Source organism: Physella acuta, unplaced genomic scaffold (assembly GCF_028476545.2).
Source record: "Physella acuta isolate Inbredline_101_S28 unplaced genomic scaffold, ASM2847654v3 ptg000164l, whole genome shotgun sequence".
Classification (NCBI taxonomy): Eukaryota; Metazoa; Mollusca; class Gastropoda; family Physidae; genus Physella; species Physella acuta.
Window position 1 is genome coordinate 751490 of NW_026731683.1, and position 26570 is coordinate 778059.

A 26570-nucleotide genomic window follows, 5' to 3' on the forward strand; every position below is an offset into this window, starting at 1 on the left:
TTCGTCAATTTTAAACACACGCAAACCTCATACCACTTCATGCTCTATGCCTAATACAACATAAAACACAACATAAAACACAACATACTACATAGCATAGAACACTGACAAGGCTTTATGATTTTCGAGTTAACACAAACGGTTCAATGTGGAATGTATTCTTGAGAAGACTCACAATCTGTTGGTGGATTTAATAGTTTGAATGCACACACATTGTTAGGACTCTATGAAATGTGACAACTACAATGCACACACATTTTTAGGACTGTATGAAATATAACAACTACAATGTACACGCACTTTTAGGACTTTATGAAATGTGACAACTACAATGTACACATACAATGCACAATGTACACATACAATGCACAATGTACACATACAATTATGACTGTGAAATGTACACACACTCTGATGATTGTGGAATGTGACATTAGGACTAATCAACCTGAAACTTTGATGGATTAAAAGCTTTAAAGGGATATAACTGTATGATTAATAACTTAAATAATAAGGAGTTATAGCTCTTTACTCGTTCTTACTACATATTACCAAACAGTTTATTGGATGTGTCCAATAATAACACGATACTTTGGGGGTGGGGGGGGGTGAAGGAGAGAGGAGATTATACCTTTGCCGTTAACGGAGTTAGACCAATAGTTTTATTTTCCATATAGTCCGGATTTATATCTACAAACATGAGAAGGCACAACTTTTAAGCATAGCCAAACTAAAGGTTACATTCATGCTCACAAACTATAGTTTTATGACACATATTATATAGACTACAACACATAGCTTGTGTAACACATTTTCGGCACACATAAACTAATACTGATCAGAACTACTTGATACCTGACTACTGCACTTAACTTTCTAATTTTATTTACAAAAAAATTTCATTTGATAATTCAAAATTATTAAATAACATCTGTATGCTAGATTGCTAGGCTTACACTTTCTAAAAAAGTACACACAAAAATGCATGGCGATTATTAAATTGAATGCAGTACTTTCTGTTATTGATTAAAACATGGTGGATTAGATACTTCAAGCTGTTACTAAACCTCATTGAGATTATGTGGGCTCAACCATATTGTTGTTATAAGGGCTAAATTTTCAGGAGACTTTGTGGGTTAAACCATTTTTAAACTCTATGGGTTATAGCTTATTAAGACTATATGTGTGCTTTTTTTATACTCTGTGTGGGCTAAGGCTTGCTTATACTCTGTGTGGGCTAAGGCTTGTTTATACTCTGTGTGGGCTAAGGCTTGTTTATACTCTGTGTGGGCTAAGGCTTGTTTATACTATGTGTAGGCTAAGGCTTATTTAGACTCTGTGTGGGTTAAAGCTTGTTTAGACTCTGCGGACTGTTTAAAATGCCATAAGGACGTAGGTGATAGATAAAAAACTCCAGGGTGTACATCTGGTTGGGATGGATGTAGTGGAAGCTCACGGCGTAGTCGCTGATGTTCTCAATGCCCTGGGGAGAAATACAATGCGAGATGTAGAGGAGATGGGTAAGGTAAGTCAGTTAAATGGGACAGCGTGGCCCAAGCGGTAGAGCGCTAGACTGCTAACTCGAAAGTCTCGAGTTCGAATCCGGGTTTAAGTCAGTAAAACGTCCTTGAGGACACCCAACTCTGATGGGTACCTAATTCACGTTAGCGAAAGTAAAGGCGGCAGGGCAACGTGCTGACCACACCTCCCTACAAATTCCGATGTCAAGAAATATATGAAATCTATCTACTTTATCTGACCAATGGATCGATGTCCAATAAAAAAAAGGTATTCTAAGTCCTACTAGAGCTTCTCCCTCCGAGCAGTATTTAAAAGAAATGGGAGAACAAGCGCCTCCTCAAGATAAAACAAATGGTTACACATACGCATGAAACCTCTCCCAGATACTAAGCTATTTACTTACATCTATCCTAAGTACAGTTTCATCTACTCATTCTCTCCCAGATACTAAGCTATTTACTTACATCTATCCCAAGTACAGTTTCATCTACTCACCCCTCTCCCAGATACTAAGCTATTTACTTACATCTATCCCAAGTACAGTTTCATCTACTCACCCCTCTCCCAGATACTAAGCTATTTATTCACATCTCTCCCAAGTATAGTTTCATCTACTCATTCTCTCCCATATACTAAGCTATTTACTTACATCTATCCTAAGTCCAGTTTCATCTACTCATTCTCTCCCAGATACTAAGCTATTTACTTACATCTATCCTAAGTACAGTTTCATCTACTCACCCCTCTCCCAGATAAAACATCGAAATTGATGAACCACTTAGGAAAACGTGCTTTGAGCACAGTCTCTGGATTAAAACAATGAAACCTGGAACGGTTGAGCGAGTCTGTCGAGTCTTTTAACTTGACGCCCAAGTTCTGCATGCACTTCCCCATATAAACATCCTCCGGTCCGCCATCTTTGGCACAGATCTTGGCGTTTACAGAACCCTCCTCCCCAAAACGTCTTAACGCCTCCTTACTTAAGACGTATCCACCCCCACCACTTGTGTACCCCTGCCTGACGTAGGGTTTAAATCTCTGGCCAAAGTAAACCGGCTGGGCGGGATCTTCGTTTAGCAGGAGGTACCGAAGATTCTCTACGATGACGTATGTGTCGTCATCAGCTTTTAAGAACCAATCCGCGTCTTCCATGTGGTGATCGTACAGATATTTAAACGCCTGCAGGAAGGTGTGATAAAATATAACGTAATTATGAGCGTACTTTAACCTCATTAAAGTAATCAACTTTACTTAGAAGGTTAAACTTGTTTTCTAATTCTCAAAATCCTGTTCAGGCTTATGTTATGTATTTGAAGTGTTTGCAATCTGTATTATATGAATTAGTTTACCCTTGGTTGTTTACAATGTGTCAAATGTTAGTTGTTTTTTCTTTAAATTGCTTGAATTAATTCAAGACAAATTGAGCCAGTACATTGATTGTCTCTTAATAATTGTAAGAGATAATTTTAAAAAAGTTTAAGTATTTTTATTGGTACATAATAAGACATCCTAATATATATCTCTGGCTTTGATTGAAAGGTCACATTTATTAAATTACTAGCCGTCCCGGCCAGGCCCTGCTCTGGCTTCTGTGAAAAACCTTTCTGTTAAAGACCATTACCTGTGTGTTTAGTAATCATCATAAACCCGGCATTGCCCACCCAAACCACAACCAACCAAAACAACAAAACGCAAACATAACGCTAACACAATTACAAATACAAACGAAAACAAAAACCTAACAACAAACCCAACCACAACCACAAACACCAATACAAACACAAAGAAAAAACAAACAAAAAAGCAAACGAAAACAAAAACCTAACAACAAACCCAACCACAAACACCAATACCAACAAAAAAAAACAACGAAAAAGCAAACGAAAACAAACCAAATCCAAACGCAAAACCAACCAAAAACACAAATACAAACCCAAACAAAAAAACACAAACAAAAACGAAAAAAGAAAGAACGAAAACAAACCAAATCCAAAAGCAAAACCAACCAAAAACACAAATACAAACCCAAACAAAAAAAACACAAACAAAAACGAAAAAAGAAAGAACAAAAACGAACCAAATCAAAACGCAACCACTAACGCAAACCCACCTAAACACAAAGAAAACACTAACGCGAACATAAACGCCCGGGGCAGAATCGCCTGTTTTAGCTTAATAAACGACTATAGTACCCCAACTTATTCATAGTTTTTGCACTCACTTAAACGAACGCGCCTGTTTCAATTTAATGAGCAATTATAATACTCCAAGCTTATCCGTAAAATACCTACAACATTTGCACTTGATCAATCCCCGCTAATTATGTAATTATTTTTTTCCCAACACCAAAACAAAGTAATTAAAAAGTAAATGCTTTTCAACTAATGCAATGGTTTTATAAAGGGAAGTAATTGTGTTTTGCCTAATTTATCAAAGGGAAGTAAGCGCTATAGGACTAAATAAAGACATAATTAGAATTTTTGTAAAAGATGATATTTTTTTTAAAACTTGTGTTTAATGAACATGCCGACAATTATTACTATAATTTGAAAAATGAAAACTATTTCCCAACACTTTTAATAGTAATTTTTTAACTCATAAATTTAGACAAGCGCGCACGATAATTTTCTAACACTTAAATCCATTGATAACCAGCGACAAACAAACATATGCGTTACAGAATTGAGCTTTATATATTAGATATTATAAAAATTCTAGATAAGTTTTATCATCTATTAGAAACATATTTCATGGAAAAATCGATCAATTATTAAACTCTACGATAAAATTCCTGATGTACCTTCATCGTCTTGGCTGTCAGGTGTTCTCTGCCCTCTGGAACATCGAGTCCAACGGCTGGAAATTCTGGGTCAGCAACAGAACTCATGAACAGGACCAAGTTACAACGTTTGGCCCAGGTGTTCTTGATGTGGATGGCTTTACTGGTAAGATAGTCCATAGGTTAGTTATTGGCGTGAAACATGGTTGGCTATAATCGTTCAGTGAAATGTTATGAAATTTGTAATCACTGATGTTTGAACGGGATTAAAGAGTTTGTTCAATTAATCCCAAACGAGTAAATTATACCACAGGCAAAATTTGAAAAACATAATTAGTGAAAGATCGATCTCATATAAAAGTCAAAGGTTAAGAATAGTTGAAAATTAGACGTACTGAAGATTAGTTATATCGATGACGTAACGATATACCTGAGTAAAGTGTCAGGTGACGTCATGATCCAACATGCCACTCTAACCTTGCTGTGAAGTTCTTTAGCAAGCAAATCATCATCTACATAATCAACACGTCATATTATCATCTACGTAAACTATCTACACTTCATCATCTACACAATCTATTAACACATGGAACAGCGTGGTCGAACGGTAGTGCAAACGACTGCCAACCCGAAAGTCTCGAGTTCGAATATGGATTCAAGTCAGTAGAATTGAGTAGAACGTCACTGAGTCCACCCAGATATGATGTGTACACGACACATGTTAGGGGAAGTAAAGATGGCTGGGCATATTGCTGACCACATTATGCCTTCATTTGACGAGGTCACAGAAACAGATGAACTCTTCATCGACTCTCCATAGACCGTCATCGTTTTCACAATCAATCAATTAATCGTCTACACAATCTAACAACACATCATTAGATAAACATCTAATTAATCACACACTATACATCCAAATAATCCATATCTAAAAACCTGATTAACCCTCTGACTAAACAAATGTGAATAAAACGACCGTCACCATGGTGATACTGCGACTCGACCAACTTCTGCTGGTGAGGTTTACTTGCAGCTCCTACCGGAAATCGAGAAAATTCTGGGTTAATATTTCTGGCATTGTTTTCACAGTTGACCTGAAACAGTCATTGTGACAATCACTTTTTTAAAATAATACAAGCACAATTAAAAATATATTGAATGTGGTACTTTTTACTTTTTCAAATACAGAACAAAGAGGAAGTATTGTCATCGTGCACAAAAATTAAATTTTTGACAGTCTTTGCTGTTTTACACCTTTCTACTTTTTCGTTTACGGAATGTAAAGTATGTATAGCAATCGTGCAAAAAAAATCTAGACAGAAATTTTGACAAACTTTGCTATTTTACATCCCTCCGGAACGGAAAAGGGAATTTTGCCTGTATGTCTATGTGTGTGTCGTATCAGTTAAGTTGCAAAATTTCATTTAAGTAATATATCACATGTGTAATTCTGTATCAACTTTTGAGTGATTTCCAGTAACCGGAAATTGAATGTACTCCACTTCCGGTTTCCCTAAATCCAATAACTAGAGCACCGATTACGTTAGGTGAATAAAAAAATATTTTTTTTTTTAGATTTATAGAGTTTAATAATAATTGTATAATCCTACTGTGTGTGCGTGCGTGTGTGTTTGAATGTACGCATGTAAATATATGTATGCGTCTGTGTGTTTTTGTCTGATTTTACGTGTGTATGTGCGGATGTATGTGTATGTATGTATGTGTGGTTGTCAATATATAATGTGAAATGAACAATTAATTTGCCCCATATACAAAATATATTGTTTACTTGAATCCACCGATTGTTTCTGAAAGTGTCAGTTGTCTAAACTATTTTTATTTATGTGTAAACGTCAGATTACACTTAGCTACAGGTAAAAACACCAGAAGTGAAGCTTGATTAAATGGAGAAACGCTATAAAACAATACAGTACAGCATTGGGTTAGAACAATCGATCTATAGCCAAGCTTCCGGCTGATATTTGAGTTTGATATTCGACTAAACAAACAGCTAATGTGCTCTAGGTAAATAAACTATGCCCCGCTATCGTGTTTATTTTGTTGCAGGCGGGTGATTTATTGCTGGTGTGGTGTCCTACACTACCTGGGTCTACCTGTGCTAGTGCACCTGTTATTGCACACACACCCCTCTCATATGTACCTTACAACAGTGATAACACGTTTTTATACGATTTTATATTTTATGTTTCAGCTCGGGCTTCGTACTGCTTTTTTTATTGTTTTTATTACTTTTTAAGTAGAAAATTGTTTCTCTTGTATTTATTTTAATAGGGACTGTCATTCTTAATTTTTTTTTTTTTGAATATGCAGGGTTGCTTTAATCCATGTTTTGTATATGTGAGTGGAATTCTAAACTTACGAAAATTGGGAATGGGGTGGAGTGGCTGGCAATCATAAGAATGTTAAATTGTACGAATGTAATGGCAACTGCGGATTTGTTCTCGGGATGTCTAGAAGCGGTGTTTCTTCCAGACTTCTTTCTCCGGGGGAGGGGAACTTGATATTTACAGGGGTGGGGTGGACACTAATAAAAGTATATTATTATGTTTTCTATATAAATTCCATTTCGATGCCTGGAAGAAACTCTGTCTGGAAGAAACATATCAATGTCTTCAAGCGATTATCATGCATATGCATACTAAGTGAAATAAAAATATAGATCTAGTTATAAAAAAAAAGATAATAAATACCTACGTGATTATTGTTGTCCAAATGAAGTCCAATACTTCTAATGAGTAAACTGTTATGTTCATTTGTCTTCTCATAAACATACAGGATGAATGAAAAACTTAGTCCAAGACATATCCCCAGAATGAAATGAACGCTGGTTTTCTTAAAGAGGGACATAACACACTGAAACAGTTACAGGCAAGTGAAAGTTGCTGAAGTGTGAAACATTTTTAGAGGTATGAAACTAAGTCGAAACCCGGTGAACGTTTAAATGTGTTTAAAGCGGCCTAAAGATCGCGCTTTTTAGATCAATACAGTACGTCAATGGGCTACGACATAAGGGTCGTCGTTTAACGTTTACTGTAAGCCATAATTTTATTCACACAACAAAAAGTGGGTAGATGCTACACACCGTGTTAGTAGAGCTCCGTCTCACTCTTTCTCTGTCTCTTAATGTGTACAAACATACACACACACACACACACACACTTATATATATATATATATATATATATATATATATATATATATATATATATATATATATATATATATATATATATATATATATATATATATATATATATATATATATATATATGTGTGTGTGTGTGTGTGTATATATATATATATAAATGTATACATTTTTTATAATTACTTCATTTATTTATATGTATGTATATATAATTTCTTACACAATTACGGGCAAACGTACATGTTACTTGTACACAAATAAAACATCATGTTTACCTACATCAGCTTACCATTATAATCCAATCGAATTACATTTCCTTCGAATACAACCCTTGGTTGTATTTCCCTAAAGACTAAATTACACGAAAACTGGACTTTATATTTTAAATATCTAAAAAGGTATTGAAAAATCGCATAACACCACCTAATCATAAACCATCCACATAAGATATAATACTAAGCAGCAAAATAATAAACACCATCCATATTCAGAGTTTCTCCCAGGCATCTTTTCGGGGGGGGGGGGGGGGGGGGGGGCAAAGCCCCCCGAAATTTTTTTACCCCCCCCCCCCCCCCGAAGAAAGTCTACCGCCCCCCCCCTCCCCGAAAATTTCAAGTGCCCCCCCCCCCCCCCCGGAGAAAAAAGTCTGGAAGAAACACTGTCCATATTTAGGTTAGGTTCAAATTGCATTGTTCCATAAATGGGAAAAAGGCATGAAATCATACATCTGAAGGGTCGTCCATAAATGACGTCACACTTGTAGAGTGGTAGGGTGGGGGCCCGTAAATTTGTGACGGTGTGTGATAAGGGAGAGGGAAGTGTTCAGATAATGTGACATCACATTTTTGTATTATATAAAAGCCATGTTAGAAAACGAAATTCACCCGTTATATCGCGTTTTAGAAACTGTTTTAATAAATTGTAATAAAAATTGATTAGAATACTCGATGTTGACCGAACTCAGTCAAGATTTTAGAAAAACGATTTGATGTTTTAAGAAAAGTTCAACTGCAATTTTGTTTGTGTGTGTGTGGGGGGGGGGGGAGTGTAGGCTGAGGTGTAACATCATTACTAGGGGGCACTCGGAGTTTTTGTGATGATGTGTGACGGAGGGAAGGGGCAGGTAAAATTCGTCAAAAAGCGTGACGTCATTTATGGATGATGTCTTATAGTGTCTTGAAATTTAAACAACATTTAATTTAGTGAATAAATTAAACTAGTCGGAATAAAGTATAGTCCTAAATCTTACCTAAGTAAATCGCTAACTTAATGAAATAAATAAAATAATCCGAGTTTACAATAAAAATGGTACAACTCACCTGAGCATACAGAGCAACTAACTTACCTAAATAAAAACATGGACTACCACGAAAAAGAAAAAAATGTAAATAATGACATCGATGACATAATGACGACAAAAAGTAGATTACCACCTCTAAACGGATCCGCTGGCAGTACAGCATCATAATGTGACCTAATTACGTCACTAGCAGTAAGAAATCAAGGCTGTACTGTAGCTCATGTCATGTTTACGTCAACAAAGACGCATGCGTGGATCAGTCAGCCCAGTCGCCATAATGTTTGTGTAGAGCAGGGGTCTCCAAACTTTTCAGCCCCAGGGCCGCATTAACTATCAGATATCAGTTCAGGGGCCAGAGTTTCTTCCATGCATCTCTTTGGGGTGGCGGTATCCCCGAACCCCCTCCCCCCCCCCCCCCAACGAAATATATACACATTTTAAATGCAACCCCCCCCCCCTTACCCTGGAGAAAAAGTTTGAAAGAAACATTGTCGGGGGCCAACAACACACTCGAGGTCCAAGTATGTTCTCCTTGGGCAAACACAAAAACCCACCCGCCATTTTTGAACTTGTCTCTAAGGAGGTAATTTGCTTGCTGTTCAATGACCTCCATCTTCAGTTCATCTTGGCAACAGGTTACATTTGCTTCAAATGGGTTTTGAAACAGTCTCACTTCTGCCTTTGAATCCTAGTCAGAAAACCGCTACTGAAACTGCAGTTGGAGGTCTTGTTAGCAGTTTTCACTATTTGAGTCACAATGTTTCCATCAATGTCTGCAACACGGAGGGCAATGGTATTTGCACCCAAAGCTACATTTTCAAATTGTTTTGAATTTTCGGGGCAAAGCTCCTCAGCCATTTCTAACAAACATTTTTCTCCGTGAACAAAAAGATCTCCGCGGGCCGGATAAGAGGACCTCGCGGGCCGCATCCGGCCCGCGGGCCGTAGTTTGGAGACCCCTGGTGTAGAGGCAAGACATCCATTGCTGTTTGCAAATGTGTGTAAAATTTTATGGCATTCGTATGTAATACCAAGTATCGGTCATGATTAACGGTGGCCAAATAAAAACTATTTGTCTATCAGAAGTGCTTAATGCATATCTACCTTTTGTATAAAGTGCTTGTCCATAAAAGATAACACGAATCGTTACCATTTGTATCATTTTTCCCCGTGATACATTGTTTGCAAAACACTTGGCACCGTCATTAACACGCTCTCATAATCACACACCCTCCCCTTAAACCACTATTCTTAAAAACATTTTTTTTAGATTATTTTATGAATTTTACGTCATAGATCTAACTCCCTACCCCTCCCTTCAATCTCTCCACCCCCTCCCAACTGACCTTATAGATACAAAAACATAAATTACTCCTGCCCCTTAGCTGCGTGAGGTCATTTAACGTGCGCCTCCCAAAATGTAATGCTTAACATCTGACCTTGTTGACCCTAGTCCACACCACGCCCACCATGTCGCAATAACTCATGAAACACAAGGAATAAACAGACCCCACGTGATCAACAAGATGGCCGCTAAGCTGGATTTAGGTTAATGAATAATTCAGGTGAACTAAATCATGGAATTCTAAAAACGTATTTTAAACACTCAAGAAAAAAAGCAACACTTCAGCTAATAAAACACTATAGATTGTCACAAAAAAAAAAACATCAGCTAATAGATTATGCTGTGGATTATTACACAAACTACTTTAGCTATGTTGGTGCACTGTATAACGAAAGTAACCCTTTCGGACCCAGTAGTTAAAGTGGCAGATGAAGGTTTCTTTGTTTCTGTGATCTCGTCAAACAATCTTTCCCCCCTCCCACACACACACACACACGGGCGAAATATAATTTATCTAAAACTATATATTTTTAAGTAACTTTTACCAGTATCCACCTCCCCTTCCCCATCCCCGGAGAAAAAAGTCTGAAAGAAACACTGTCGTCTAAAGATAGGGTATTGTGGTCAGCTCTATGACAAGCCGCCTTTTTTTTCCCTATCATGGGTCAGGTACGCATCTGTGCTGGGTGGACTCTGGGACGTCATACTGACTCCAGCGTGTGTTCTGAATCTTTCTTGTTAGTATCCAACTTGGCCGTCCCACTGTAAGCTGTTACACAAAATCTCTCCATTGAAGAGAATATAGTGTAGATATTAAAAAAAAAAACAGTTGTAGATATTTACTTAAACTTCGGTTACTAGAGTACACTGCACATAATTACAAAACACCACTACAGTTTTATATTACACTTGAAACTGTTACAAACGATCTGATAATTATTTCCTGAGATCGGAGCGAACATTGTTTAATGTTTCAATCATTTTAATGGTACTGAAAAATATCGTATGTCAAATATATTAAAATAGTTTACAGAAAAATGGTGTTTGTTACATATATTAAAATAGTGTATAGAAATAATGGTGAATGTGACATAATTATACTAAAATAGTGTACAAATAAATGGTGTATCTATATTATGTCACATGTATTATAATCTTGTAAAGAGAGATTATGTGTAGTGTATGTTCCTGGCAATAATGTTTCAAATGAAAAGACAGTTCGTTTGCTATAAATGCCTATATGGCACTATATTCTAAAGAAATTTCATGCGTATTTTACCAAAAGTAATATAAAGAAACAAGTCATCTGAATTTTACATATAATAACCTATCATAGAGTAAAAAGTTGTTGATAGATTGTTGATAGATTGTTTTATTTATAATTTAAATTAAAAAAAAAAAACTGCAACGTTAGCTATATTGAATTATTCTTCAACCAGCTGTAATGGGGTATACTTTAGCCCTTATCTCCACGTCATGTTTCTGTATTGTCATACCGTCCTTTTTATTTTTTTTAAACAAGTTTAGGATTAAGATTGAGGTTAAGTTTAAGTTTAAAATCAGGCCTAGAACGCCCATAACATGAATAGTCACCTTTACCGACTCGACCAAGCCGACATCCCACAACCACTCCAATACTTTGGAATCTTTAGTTTAGTGTCACCCTCTCCCCCACTATATTATTATTTAACTGGAATAACATTACTATAACAGTAATTTGTATCATGTTTCGTCGAGGTGTCACCTTTAAATAGTGTCACCCGGTGCGGAGCGAACCCTCGTTCCCCCCCACCCCCCCCCCCCCCCCCCCCCGCCTGCCTTTTTCAACAGTAAGGACTACAATTTGACATGGAGTAAGTTGAACAGTAAGACAACAATTTGAAACTAGTTCATCAGACTAACAGATCAGATCAATTAGCAGCTCATTACGTGACGTCATCTCTCAGCTTATCACCTGCGTCAAAATATTTTTTTTTTAAATTTGTTGTCTCAAAGTTAATTTTAAAGCCTGAAAACATACGCTCTACGGTCTTATTGATATAGAATCTAACAGCGAGCTTTTTAAACCAACTTAAAAAAAGAAAATAAACGTAATTTAATTTAACCAATATAGTAAAAGTAAAAGCATGTGTTGTTGAGAAAGTCTCTTCATTATTTATACATTTAGCGGTGTCTTCATTACTTTTACCCTTAAGAATGTATTTTCTGGATGACTATTGTTCCCTAACACTAATCAGAGCGATAAACAGATAGGATTCTCTAATTGATGCACTCACTATACTGGCTAACCTGACAGATCGAGGCACTCAATATACTGGCTTGTGTGACAGATGCACTCAATATACTGGCTTGTGTGACAGATGCACTCAATATACTGGCTTGTCTGACAAATTGAGGCACTCAATATACTGGCTTGTCTGACAAATGCACTCAATATACTGGCTTGTGTGACAGATTGAGGCACTCAATATACTGGCTTGTGTGACAGATGCACTCAATATACTGGCTTGTGTGACAGATCGAGGCACTCAATATACTGGCTTGTGTGACAGATGCACTCAATATACTGGCTTGTGTGACAGATGCACTCAATATACTGGCTTGTGTGACAGATTGAGGCACTCAATATACTGGCTTGTGTGACAGATGCACTCAATATACTGGCTTGTGTGGCAGATGCACTCAATATACTGGCTTGTGTGACAGATGCACTCAATATACTGGCTTGTGTGACAGATGCACTCAATATACTGGCTTGTGTGACAGATTGAGGCACTCACTATACTGGCTTGTGTGACAGATGCACTCAATATACTGGCTTGTGTGACAGATGCACTCAATATACTGGCTTGTGTGACAGAGGCACTTAATATACTGGCTTGTGCGACAGATCGAGGCACTCAATATACTGGCTTGTGTGACAGATGCACTCAATATACCGGCTTGTGTGACGACAGATCGAGGCACTCAATATACTGGCTTGTGTGACAGATGCACTCAATATACTGGCTTGTGTGACAGATGCACTCAATATACTGGCTTGTGTGACAGATGCACTCAATATACTGGCTTGTGTGACAGATTGAGGCACTCAATATACTGGCTTGTGTGACAGATTGAGGCACTCAATATACTGGCTTGTGTGACAGATTGAGGCACTCAATATACTGGCTTGTGTGACAGATTGAGGCACTCAATATACTGGCTTGTGTGACAGATCGAGGCACTCAATATACTGGCTTGTGTGACAAATGCACTCAATATACTGGCTTGTGTGACAGATTGAGGCACTCAATATACTGGCTTGTGTGACAAATGCACTCAATATACTGGCTTGTGTGACAGATGCACTCAATATACTGGCTTGTGTGACAGATTGAGGCACTCAATATACTGGCTTGTGTGACAGATTGAGGCACTCAATATACTGGCTTGTGTGACAAATGCACTCAATATACTGGCTTGTGTGACAAATGCACTCAATATACTGGCTTGTGTGACAGATGCACTCAATATACTGGCTTGTGTGACAGATGCACTCAATATACTGGCTTGTGTGACAGATTGAGGCACTCAATATACTGGCGTGTGTGACAGATTGAGGCACTCAATATACTGGCTTGTGTGACAGATGCACTCAATATACTGGCTTGTGTGACAGATCGAGGCACTCAATATACTGGCTTGTGTGACAGATGCACTCAATATACTGGCTTGTGTGACAGATGCACTCAATATACTGGCTTGTGTGACAGATCGAGGCACTCAATATACTGGCTTGTGTGACAGATGCACTCAATATACTGGCTTGTGTGACAGATTGAGGCACTCACTATACTGGCTTGTGTGACAAATGCACTCAATATACTGGCTTGTGTGACAGATGCACTCAATATACTGGCGTGTGTGACAGATTGAGGCACTCAATATACTGGCTTGTGTGACAGATGCACTCAATATACTGGCTTGTGTGACAGATCGAGGCACTCAATATACTGGCTTGTGTGACAGATGCACTCAATATACTGGCTTGTGTGACAAATGCACTCAATATACTGGCTTGTGTGACAGATGCACTCAAAATTCTGGCTTGTGTGACAGATTGAGGCACTCAATATACTGACTTGTGTGACAGATCTAGGCACTCAATATACTGGCTTGTGTGACAGATGCACTCAATATACTGGCTTGTGTGACAGATGCACTCAATATACTGGCTTGTGTGACAGATGCACTCAATATACTGGCTTGTGTGACAGATTGAGGCACTCACTATACTGGCTTGTGTGACAGATCTAGGCACTCAATATACTGGCTTGTGTGACAGATGCACTCAATATACTGGCTTGTGTGACAGATGCACTCAATATACTGGCTTGTGTGACGGATGCACTCAATATACTGGCTTGTGTGACAGATGCACTCAATATACTGGCTTGTGTGACAGATGCACTCAATATACTGGCTTGTGTGACAGATCGAGGCAATCAATATACTGGCTTGTGTGACAGATTGAGGCACTCAATATACTGGCTTGTGTGACAAATGCACTCAATATACTGGCTTGTGTGACAGATCGAGGCACTCAATATACTGGCTTGTGTGACAGATGCATTCAATATACTGGCTTGTGTGACAGATTGAGGCACTCAATAAACTGGCTTGTGTGACAAATGCACTCAATATACTGGCTTGTGTGACAGATGCACTCAATATACTGGCTTGTGTGATAAATGCACTCAATATACTGGCTTGTGTGACAGATTGAGGCACTCAATATACTGGCTTGTGTGACAGAGGCACTCAATATACTGGCTTGTGTGACAGATCGAGGCACTCAATATACTGGCTTGTGTGACAGATGCATTCAATATACTGGCTTGTGTGACAGATTGAGGCACTCAATAAACTGGCTTGTGTGACAAATGCACTCAATATACTGGCTTGTGTGACAGATGCACTCAATATACTGGCTTGTGTGACAAATGCACTCAATATACTGGCTTGTGTGACAGATTGAGGCACTCAATATACTGGCTTGTGTGACAGAGGCACTCAATATACTGGCTTGTGTGACAGATCGAGGCACTCAATATACTGGCTTGTGTGACAGATGCACTCAATATACTGGCTTGTGTGACAGATCGAGGCACTCAATATACTGGCTTGTGTGACAGATTGAGGCACTCAATATACTGGCTTGTGTGACAGATGCACTCAATATACTGGCTTGTGTGACAGATGCATTCAATATACTGGCTTGTGTGACAGATCGAGGCACTCAATATACTGGCTTGTGTGACAGATGCACTCAATATACTGGCTTGTGTGACAGATGCACTCAATATACTGGCTTGTGTGCCAGATCGAGGCACTCAATATACTGGCTTGTGTGACAGATGCACTCAATATACTGGCTTGTGTGACAGATGTATTCAATATACTGGCTTGTGTGACAGATCGAGGCACTCAATATACTGGCTAACCTGACAGATTGAGGCACTCAATATACTGGCTTGTGTGACAAATGCACTCAATATACTGGCTTGTGTGACAAATACACTCAATATACTGGCTTGTGTGACAGATGAACTCAATATACTGGCTAACCTGACAGATTGAGGCACTCAATATACTGGCTTGTGTGACAAATGCACTCAATATACTGGTTTGTGTGACAGATGCACTCAATATACTGGCTTGTGTGACAGATTGAGGCACTCAATATACTGGCTTGTGTGACAAATTGAGGCACTCAATATACTGGCTTGTCTGACAAATGCAATCAATATACTGGCTTGTGTGACAGATGCACTCAATATACTGGCTTGTGTGACAGATGCACTCAATATACTGGCTTGTGTGACAGATGCACTCAATATACTGGCTTGTGTGACAGATGCACTCAATATACTGGCTTGTGTGACAGATGCACTCAATATACTGGCTTGTGTGACAGATGCACTCAATATACTGGCTTGTGTGACAGACTGAGGCACTCAATATACTGGCTTGTGTGACAGATGCACTCAATATACTGGCTTGTGTGACAGATTGAGGCACTCAATATACTGGCTTGTGTGACAGATGCACTCAATATACTTGCTTGTGTAACAGATCGAGGCACTCAATACACTAGCTTGTCTGACAAATACACTCAATATACTGGCTTGTGTGATAAATACACTCAATATACTGGCTTGTGTGACAGATAGAGGCACTCAATATACTGGCTTGTGTGACAGATTGAGGCACTCAATATACTGGCTTGTGTGACAGATAGAGGCACTCAATATACTGGCTTGTGTGACAGATTGAGGCACTCAATATACTGGCTTGTGTGACAGATAGAGGCACTCAATATTCTGGCTTGTGTGACAGATGCACTCAATATACTGGCTTGTGTGACAGATCGAGGCACTCAATATACTGGCTAACCTGACAGATTGAGGCACTCAATATACTGGCTTGTGTGACAGATTGAGGCACTCAATATACTGGCTTGTGTGACAGATCGAGGCACATAATATACTGGCTTGTATGACAGATGCACTCAATATACTGGCTTGTGTGACAGATTGAGGCACTCAATATACTGGCTTGTGTGACAGATTGAGGCACTCAATATACTGGCTTGTGTGACAGATTGAGGCACTCAATATACTGGCTTGTGTGACAGATTGAGGCACTCAATATACTGGCTTGTGTGACAAATGCACTCAATATACTGGCTTGTGTGACAGATGCACTCAATATACTGGCTTGTGTGACAAATGCACTCAATATACTGGCTTGTGTGACAGATGCACTCAATATACTGGCTTGTGTGACAGATTGAGGCACTCAATATACTGGCTTGTGTGACAGATTGAGGCACTCAATATACTGGCTTGTGTGACAAATGCACTCAATATACTGGCTTGTGTGACAAATGCACTCAATATACTGGCTTGTGTGACAGATGCACTCAATATACTGGCTTGTGTGACAGATGCACTCAATATACTGGCTTGTGTGACAGATTGAGGCACTCAATATACTGGCGTGTGTGACAGATTGAGGCACTCAATATACTGGCTTGTGTGACAGATGCACTCAATATACTGGCTTGTGTGACAGATGCATTCAATATACTGGCTTGTGTGACAGATTGAGGCACTCAATATACTGGCTAACCTGACAGATGCACTCAATATACTGGCTTGTGTGACAAATGCACTCAATATACTGGCTTGTGTGACAGATCGAGGCACTCAATATACTGGCTTGTCTGACAAATACACTCAATATACTGGCTTGTGCGACAAATACACTCAATATACTGGCTTGTGTGACAGATTGAGGCACTCAATATACTGGCTTGTGTGACAAATACACTCAATATACATGGTTCATTAAAAATACACTATACACTCAACCAGTGCCGGCGCCAGGTTACTTAGCGCCCTAGGCAAAACTTATTAAAAACGCCCCCCCCCCCCCGCAATTTTTTACGTGCCACCCTATTATCAGAGGCGTAGCGATCCTCTTCGGCGCCCGGGGACAAACTTTCGATTTGCACCCCCCCCCCTCAAACTTTCGATTTGCACCCCCCCCCCCTGATTTGCACCCCCCCTTCCTCAAACTTTCAATTTGTTTTTCCAACCGATTTTGGCGCCCCCCCCCTTCCCTACGGACAGCGCCCTTGGCGACCGCCTAGTTCGCCTTTTAGGTAGCGCCGGCCCTGCACTCAACATTAACCAGAAACCAAATTTAGATATAGAGAGAGATGTGATGAACGCGACTTTGACCAAATAAATTATGAAGTCGCAAAAATTTTGTGTTTCAATTAAATAAAATTGCAGTAGAGGCTATATTAGCTTAGGCTTGTGGTGGAGCTGTGTGACATTATTTTCTGATGTCATTCAACTTTTTGTGTTTGTTTTATAATTTTAATCGAAGATTTCGCTTATCATGTAATGCAGGGGTCTCCAAACTACGGCCAGCGGGCCGAATGCGGCCCGCGAGGTCCTCTCACTCGGACCGCGGAGATATTTTTGTCCACGGAAAAAAACGTTTGTTGGTGATGGCTGCGGAACTTTGCCCAGAAAAATCAAAGACATGCCTGGAAGAAACTGGCCCCCGAACTGACATTTGATAACTAATGCGGCCCTCGGACTGAAAAGTTTGGAGACCCCTGATGTAATGTATGGCTAATGTCTGAAAATGGCTAGGCCTACTTGTGGTGCAGGTAAATTAAAAGTGGCCAACAGTATTCAGCATGCATGTTACCAACTTCACCTACAATAAAAGAAAGAAAATCTAAAAATGTGTATTGGATGCATTTTGCCTTATGTTTCTTTTAAAATGTCTTCCATTTTTAATTTTTTTTAATTACTATGATCTACTGTGTGTGAAAAACCTGACTTACGCAAACTTATATGCCAGCTGTTTCCGGCAGACATTTGTTTACGAGATATAAATAGATTCATAGATTCCTATCGAATGTGTTGTTGTTGATGTGTGTAACGTAGGAGTCCACAGAAAAATTGTCTAACAATTGTCAAAATCGATCCAGAGATCTAGGATCTAAGGTCTCTACATCTCTATAAACATTCTAGATCTATAGTAAAATAATTCAGTAGCCTATTTCATAGCTCTACTCTAAACTCTAAGAAGTAAGACAGTAAAAAAACTAAAAAGAAGGGTAGACTAATTCTAATTTTTTAGGCCTTCTATACCTAGGCCTACTACTACTAGAATCTAGAATCTAGATCTAATTTTTAAATAATAGCAAACAGTTGAAACTTGAAACAGTTAAACAAATCTAGGAGACTACATTAATATTATTTATTAAATATTAGGCCTAGGCCTATAGGTTTAAGTTTTCTGTGTGTAAAAAAATGTGAACAAAAGGTGATTTGTGTCATTACATTTTTATTTTAGTAACCTAATTATTTCGCAATTTTATGAGGATTAGCCTTAGCCCTTAATGATTAATTAATTAGGCCTAATGTTATTGTTATCTAAGCCGCCATCTTTTTAAAGTTTATTTTTTGTAAATTATATCTAAATTTCAGGGGAAACAACTCTAGTTTACAGATGGCCAGTGTTTAAAGTTAATTTCTGGCCAATATTGATTTTATATTTAGACACAGTGTTTTGTTTTACTAAATTATCTTTCAGGCCTATTTAATACTTATATTATAATCCACGTTATTATATGTATTAGGCCTACCTAGGCCTACATCTAATGTAGACCTATTATATTAAAGCTATATTGTCATATTCACCTTTCTTTCACATTACTTTACTAGCATCAGACGGTTTTACGTACCTAAAATGATAGCGAACCAAAATCTAGATTCATTTATTCTACATCAAGTTTAAAATTTAATAGGCCTACAAAATAAACAAGTGAATAAAAAGTCTACTGACAATTTAAGCACAATTTCCTTATGTTATCCATAACAATTTTAATTCGAGATTAATCATATATTCAGCAACAGAAATAGTTTTATTTTAACAAGTAGGCCTACATGATGCTCAGTTTAAAAAAAAAATACAACTATATTAACCTATATCAACGAGTAGGCCTACACGATGCTCAGTTTAAAAAAGTAGTAAATATTTCTTAATTAATTTTTTGTGACCGAACGAAAGGATATTTTTGAAAACTTTCTCGGCAATATTGTTCTAAATTATGGCAGGAATCGATTGGTAAATGTTTCAAGTCGCTAAGTGGTCTGGTTGCCGAGATATGGGCAAAAAACTGCATTTTTTCGAGGTTTTTTGGCTTTTCCGGGAAATCCAGTAAGGAATTCTGGGAATTCTTTCGGCCCACAATCATCCTCGGAACTTGCTTAACATATTTGCTTTTTGGAACTAGTCCTCGATATTGCTTCATTGAGGAGGAGATAAGACTTAAAGCTGCGGACACACATCCATCCATCCATCCATCCAGAAATGACGCATTATTAAACGCAATTGCCAGTATGGAAATTGCGCTAAAAAATTAGTTAGTAAGGATTTAGGCTAAATTCCTGTTTTAATTATTAATTAATTTGGGTCTTGGTAAAATGGAAGGCAAGAAATGGTAAGGCAGTAAAATACGAGAAAGGTGCAAAAACAGCCTGACACACGACATTTCTGTCTCTCATTTCACCCCCAACTGATTGGTAGGCTTAGGGGTAACTTGCACTATCTGAATAAAAAATGTCCATACCTTAATTGAATGAATTCCAACATGCCAATGATTTACATGAACTTTGCTGAAAACTTTAATTTTGAGACACTTAATTTATGTCTATTTTATAAGATAGCCACTCACCGCAAACATATTTCAAGTCCAATGAATTTGATGTTCCAATTTTAACCACTCTCAAAATTCTTTCTTTTGTGTTGACTTTGAATACCACGTCACTCAAAACACGAAGGGCCTACTGTATTTTAAATTAACATGTGCGGTCAGCACTATGCCCAGCTGCCTTAGTTTCCCTGATGAGAGTCAGGTACCCATCAGATGTGGGTTGGTTCAGGAACGTCCTACGACTCAAGCCTGATAAATACATACATGACTAACTTATTTATTAAATTCACACCTTACTCACTAATAGAAATTGTCAGTAACTTTTTATTACGTTGCTATCAATTATATTTAATGTAAATATAAATTAAGATCATTTTATTAACAAAAAGTTGATAGTCCATAACATTATAAGCAGTGTGTAACCCAAACTTACCTCTTTACCCATAGTCTTCACTCTAGCCCTTAAATCTCACCATACTTGACTTATTCCTTTGTGAAGCATGTGGGGGCAAAGGGCTGCAGCTATACCACTCTACTAGACTCTGTTTTGCACATCTGTTTTGGGCAGCTCTGTTTATTTGTGTGCCCATCACCCCTTGCTTCTCCTTCCACTGTCCTGCTCCAGGATTGTTTTGGTCTGCCTACTTGTTTTCCCAAGTTTCACCACCATGCTAGTTTATCAGACTCAAGTTGTTAAACAAATAAGCTTTTATCAAGTCCAACAGTGAAAAATATTACACTGCATTTGAATTAAACTGAAGTGCCACAATACCATATATGTTGATGTTTTTATTTTTTCTATATCTCTTTTGTAGTAGTTTAACAAAGATAATAGTTTGAGGAAGTCTTGTTCTATAATTTATTGTTCAATATTAAATACTTTCTTACTTTTTTTGTAGGTTTTCAAGGCAATAATTATGCGGACTTTAAATGCTAGAGGCCCCTGCTGACTTTAGACAACAACTGTGATAAAAGTGGCGGATGATCTAGAACCAATCATGCCTCGCAAAAGTGTAGATAAAGTCTCCACTAAATATAAGAGGCTGGGAAATACTCTATCTGGAGATGGCTTTGTGGATATGCAGGTTGTTTAATTAAACATAACTTTTTTTAGATACAAATATTCTTTTATAAAAAAACAAATTTGAAGCATTGGGTATCTTAAACTCTAATTTGGCCTACACTGAACATATCAATTTCAAATCACTCATCACATTGATTCAATTTGAAATCACTCATCACATTGATTGAATGTGAAATCACTCATCACATTAATTCAATGTGAAATTTATCCTTTAAAATAAGTCCTTTGCAATTATGAGGTGTGTTATTTATAATCACATTTATTGTAAAATTCTGAGGCAGATGTGTGATTTAATAGGTGTAACACATAAAAAAATAAAAAAAATAGTTCATGCTTGATATTTTAAAGTTGGGAAATTTTCTGGTGATCAACAACAATGACCATATTCTACCCGCCATAGTTGTTTTATTTTATCTCAGCCTGTACCAGCACCAAATCAACAGGTTGTGTTGTGGCACCATGTGTTCTGACAGCTGGTGCAGTCACTAACCAAGAATTACAATAGGGCGGCTTTTGTTTTAATTCATTTAGCCAAAGTATCACTGTAGTGGTTGGTGCACACATTAGCAGAGAGTTAAATAGGGCGGCTTTTGTTTTAATTCATTTAGCCAAAGTATCACTGTAGTGGTTGGTGCACACATTAGCAGAGAGTTAAATTACAATAGGGCGGCTTTTGTTTTAATTCATTTAGCCTAAGTATCACTGTAGTGGTTGGTGCACACATTAGCAGAGAGTTGAATTACAATAGGGCGGCTTTTGTTTTAATTCATTTAGCCTAAGTATCACTGTAGTGGTTGGTGCACACATTAGCAGAGAGTTAAATTACAATAGGGCGGCTTTTGTTTTAATTCATTTAGCCAAAGTATCACTGTAGTGGTTGGTGCACACATTAGCAGAGAGTTAAATAGGGCGGCTTTTGTTTTAATTCATTTAGCCAAAGTATCACTGTAGTGGTTGGTGCACACATTAGCAGAGAGTTAAATTACAATAGGGCAGCTTTTGTTTTAGTCATTCACCTTAAAGTGAACATGTAGCTTTATATTGTTAATTGTGAGCTTTAATAAAATTAAATGACAACTTTAAAGCTAGTAATATTGTCTAGAAATATTTACTTTAAGCCTGTTGAAGAGATAAAGTTATGAAGCACACTTGATGTGTTTCTGCTACTTGTTGAGCAGTCTAAGGTGCAGTTGATTCACATTTCCAAGCTCTTCAAAAAAAAATTCTTTTGAAAGTTTAAATGTGTAATGACCTCAATGGAGCTTAACTAGTTGACACGTATACTTAATTGTGCTGGAGGGGATCCCTTCCAACACTAAAATTAAGAACGAGAAAGAAAAAAATTCCAAGTGATAGGAGGTCATTAATGATTACGAGCTGACCCGCCATGTAGTATACGCCGCCATCTACTTGTTTTATTTTCTGCTTATCAGCAATTCATAATTTGTGAATTCAACACTACCCACTCCCCCCCCCCTCCCGCCCAGTGAAAGCAGCCGTTTACAGACACAGAAAAGATCAAACAGAAATTGTTACCTCCCCTTCGTTTCAAATCTTTTAATACTAAATTATCTGCCCCTAATAGCCGTCACTAACCCGGCTCTACTATTGTAAACATTCAGGGTGAACCACAGCTCACTTGACAGGTGGGGTTGAGGGTGGTGGCTAAGCTGCGTGGTGTTTTCTATGGTCTCCATGAAGAGAATTATATATATATAGATAATAACCTAGGCTGGACAATATAGTATTGTACCAAGATGTTTACCTCCCCTGGTACTGTTGTTATCATCAGTGATTGGGTTGGTGATGGGCTGGTCATTGAGGTGAAACATAATCTTTTACACATTCTGCTGAAAGTTTAGTAAGTGCCTAAATGATAGCCAACTCCTGGCTAAAATTAGATCAGGTAACTTCTTGCTCAATTAACTCCTGGCTAAAATTAGATCAGGTAACTTCTTGCACAATTAACTACTGGCTAAAATTAGATCAGGTAACTTCTTGCTCAATTAACTACTGGCTAAAATGACATTGCTTGCTCCATAAAAAAGCATGTTCTCTTTCAGTTTGAGAAACCAGCTCCTAAGGTACCATACAAGGCAATTCTTTTGGCTACTGGTCTCTTTGTTTGTGGCAGTGTTCTGATTATTGTAGGCTCTTTGTTGCTCACAGGCTACATTAATGCTCAGGTAAGGGTCAAGTATTCTACAGTATTCTAATCTGCTACTATGTACAGTCTCTGATTTGTTTTTATCTACAGTATTCTTATCACACATACATTCTCATACAACTACCTACTGTTTTATCTACAGTATTCTGATCGTACATACATTCACATATAGCTACCTATTGTTTTATCTACAGTATTCTGATCGTACATACATTCACATATAACTACCTATTGTTTTACCTACAGTATTCTGATCGTACATGGCCCCTCCTGCTACTTGGTAGTCTGATGTTCATCCCTGGTGCCTACCATGTCCGCATAGCGTACTATGCATATAAAGGCTATGATGGATTCACATATGATGACATTCCAGAATTTGAATAACTGCACATTTCGATATACTATTTATCTATCAATAACATAATGAGGCAATATAACAAATTATTAATTGTGTTTTTATAAACACATTAATTGAGGGATTTTCTTCTGCAAGGAAGTATATGGTCTTGTGATTTTTTTTTTTACATAAACATTTATTTCTCCATTTCATTTTGAAATTTTAATGAGGTTTTTGAAAACCCTGAAGGTAAGGTTACATCTGAATAATAAGCGCTAGTGTCTCTCTAGTCAACTCTGCATTGGTTAAGTTGAAGGAGAAATCTTGTATTGAGTGCTGTGTAACACATAACAACTTAATGGCAGATCATTGTGGGGATGCATACAATTTTATTGACTGGCATTTACCACACAAGACATTTTTAAATGATCCATTTCCCTTTCTGTAATTAATTTCATGCAAAATGGCATTTAAATACATGATAGTAATTAGATATTTGAATAAAACTCACTTCTGCTTTCATTTAGTTTTAAAATATCAATTTGTGTACACTTAATTAAATTAGTCACTTGAACAAATTTTTCAAAAATGTATTCATTTTTTAATCAACAAATGAAAAGTTAAAATACATGATAAATATATAATTTTCGAAGCATTGAAACTCTCATGCATACTTTTGTTTGGTGAGTAATTCCATTGTCTAGAACAAATAATTTAAAATGTTACATGCAAGTTTTTCTTTGATTTAATACAACAAAAGCTAAAGGCTTGAAAAATGTATACGTTTTTTTGGACATGGGCAGTTAAGTCTTTATGGTACTTTTGGAATGATGTGTGGTTAAGTTTGTGGGTTTTTCCTGGATATGACATGTGTGGCTAGTTGTGGGCTTGTCTTGGAAATGACATTTGTGGTGTCTGGGGGCAAGTTTTGGACATGACATTTGTAGAAACCTCATTGTAGAATACAAAATAAATGCAAGAATTTTGTATTTGTACAAAGGTTATGGTGTCACAATGTCACAAAACATATTTTATAGCCTTGGTGTTATATTTGTGTCACAATATCAGATGTGTATACAAACAAAAAAATCTATCAGAAATTTGTGCTTTTCTGAACTCCATTTTTTTTTCATCTACTCTGGAGTATGAGTTATATTTTAACATCTGTTATATATTCTATTAATAAATACTGCACTTAAGCTTGATTTAGCTTTTGTTATAATTTTAGTTCATGTATAACTTTAAAGATGAAATTGTTGTTATAATTTTAGTTGATGCATAAGTTTAAAGATCAATTTTTTTGTCATAATTTTAATTGAGGTAAAACATTCTCACTTAAGATTGATTAGATTCTGTTATAATTTCAGCTAAGGTATAACTTTATAGATCAAGTTTTTGTTATCAGTTTAGTTATTGTTATACATTTAGGTGAGGTATAACATTTTCACTAAGATTGATTAGTTATTGTTAAAAATTTGGTTGAGGTATACTTTAAAGACCTAGAAATAATTTCAGACCCTTTTATTTTTGTTTGTTATTTTGGTTAAAATGTTATTTATTGTTTTATTGCTTGCATTTTTTTTGTTATTGTGAATTCTGATCACCTTTTCTAATTAAAATTTTATATTTATCTAATTTGCATTGTTTTTTTTACACAGTTTCCTTATGAACTAGTATTTATTTTGAGGAATATCTGTCTACATTAATTCCATACAATTTTAAGTTTTGCTACACAGAAAAGTCACCTGTTATATATTATATAGGTGATATATTTTATTGCTTAATGCTTGTATTAATATATATATATATATATATATATATATATATATATATATATATATATATATATATATATATATATATATATATATATATATATATATATATATATATATATATATATATATATATATATATATATATATATATATATATACAAAATGCCTGGCCTTGACATAAAAGCTATATGCATGTCTTTTTAAAGGTTTCCTATTATTTTGAAGTATAAAAATACCTTGTAAATAATATCTAACTTCTAACTTGACTGGTTGGCTTACCAGGACTTCTAAAACATCCATTAAATGGTATCAGTATTGTTCTGTGATACATCTTTTTTATTATGACAGTCTTTGGCTGTGAGACTTGGCTTAATTAGAAGTGTAATACTGAAAACGAGCTATTGGGGGAAAAAAAATCCACAACACTTGTATATTATTTTGTAGGTGTTTATTCTTGACAAAAATAATATTCATAAAAATTTGCATTAAAATATATTTAAACTATTAAAAAGATGACTGAAATGAAATAAATTAATAGCGGCTATTTTATTTCGACATGTTCTTCCGACTTAATTTTTTTTTCTCCCGTTCATTAAAGTATGCAATTGTTGTGTAATATTTTTACTACAATTGTTAGTAATATTGTATACTAGATCTATATGGGGGGGGGGATGTTTACATGGAGGGGGCGATCAGTTTATTTTGAATTATTGCATTAGTTCAGTATTATCATCACTGCGTCTGCTAATTATAGCTAGACTGACTTGTTTTTCCTATGGTGTCTCTATCATGTTCAGAGCAGAAT

At 36.8% G+C, this 26570-nt stretch overlaps 2 protein-coding genes across 4 annotated transcripts; one reads left to right on the forward strand and one right to left on the reverse strand.

Annotated features, from left to right (window-relative positions):
- Positions 1-426: 426 nt before the first annotated feature.
- On the reverse strand, positions 427-9949 carry LOC131935985 (glycoprotein-N-acetylgalactosamine 3-beta-galactosyltransferase 1). 3 transcript variants are annotated; one of them, XM_059292764.1, is made up of 7 exons: positions 9871-9949; positions 7016-7174; positions 5283-5394; positions 4731-4812; positions 4322-4463; positions 2263-2700; positions 427-1483 (listed from the first exon to the last, which is right to left on the reverse strand). In XM_059292764.1, exons 1-7 carry the CDS (start codon positions 9892-9894, stop codon positions 1346-1348), a joined length of 1095 nt encoding a protein of 364 aa, XP_059148747.1. In that variant the 5' UTR covers positions 9895-9949; the 3' UTR covers positions 427-1345. The 3 variants fall into 3 exon arrangements, with proteins under 3 accessions (XP_059148747.1, XP_059148746.1, XP_059148748.1); XM_059292763.1 differs by lacking the exon at positions 9871-9949 and adding an exon at positions 8900-9051; XM_059292765.1 differs by lacking the exon at positions 9871-9949 and adding an exon at positions 8812-8925.
- Positions 9950-18535: 8586 nt separating this feature from the next.
- Positions 18536-25622, forward strand: LOC131935995 (transmembrane protein 230). The gene is made up of 4 exons (XM_059292777.1): positions 18536-18684; positions 21299-21484; positions 23547-23669; positions 23897-25622. Exons 2-4 carry the CDS (start codon positions 21398-21400, stop codon positions 24032-24034), a joined length of 348 nt encoding a protein of 115 aa, XP_059148760.1. The 5' UTR covers positions 18536-18684; positions 21299-21397; the 3' UTR covers positions 24035-25622.
- The last annotated feature ends 948 nt before the right edge of the window (positions 25623-26570 follow it).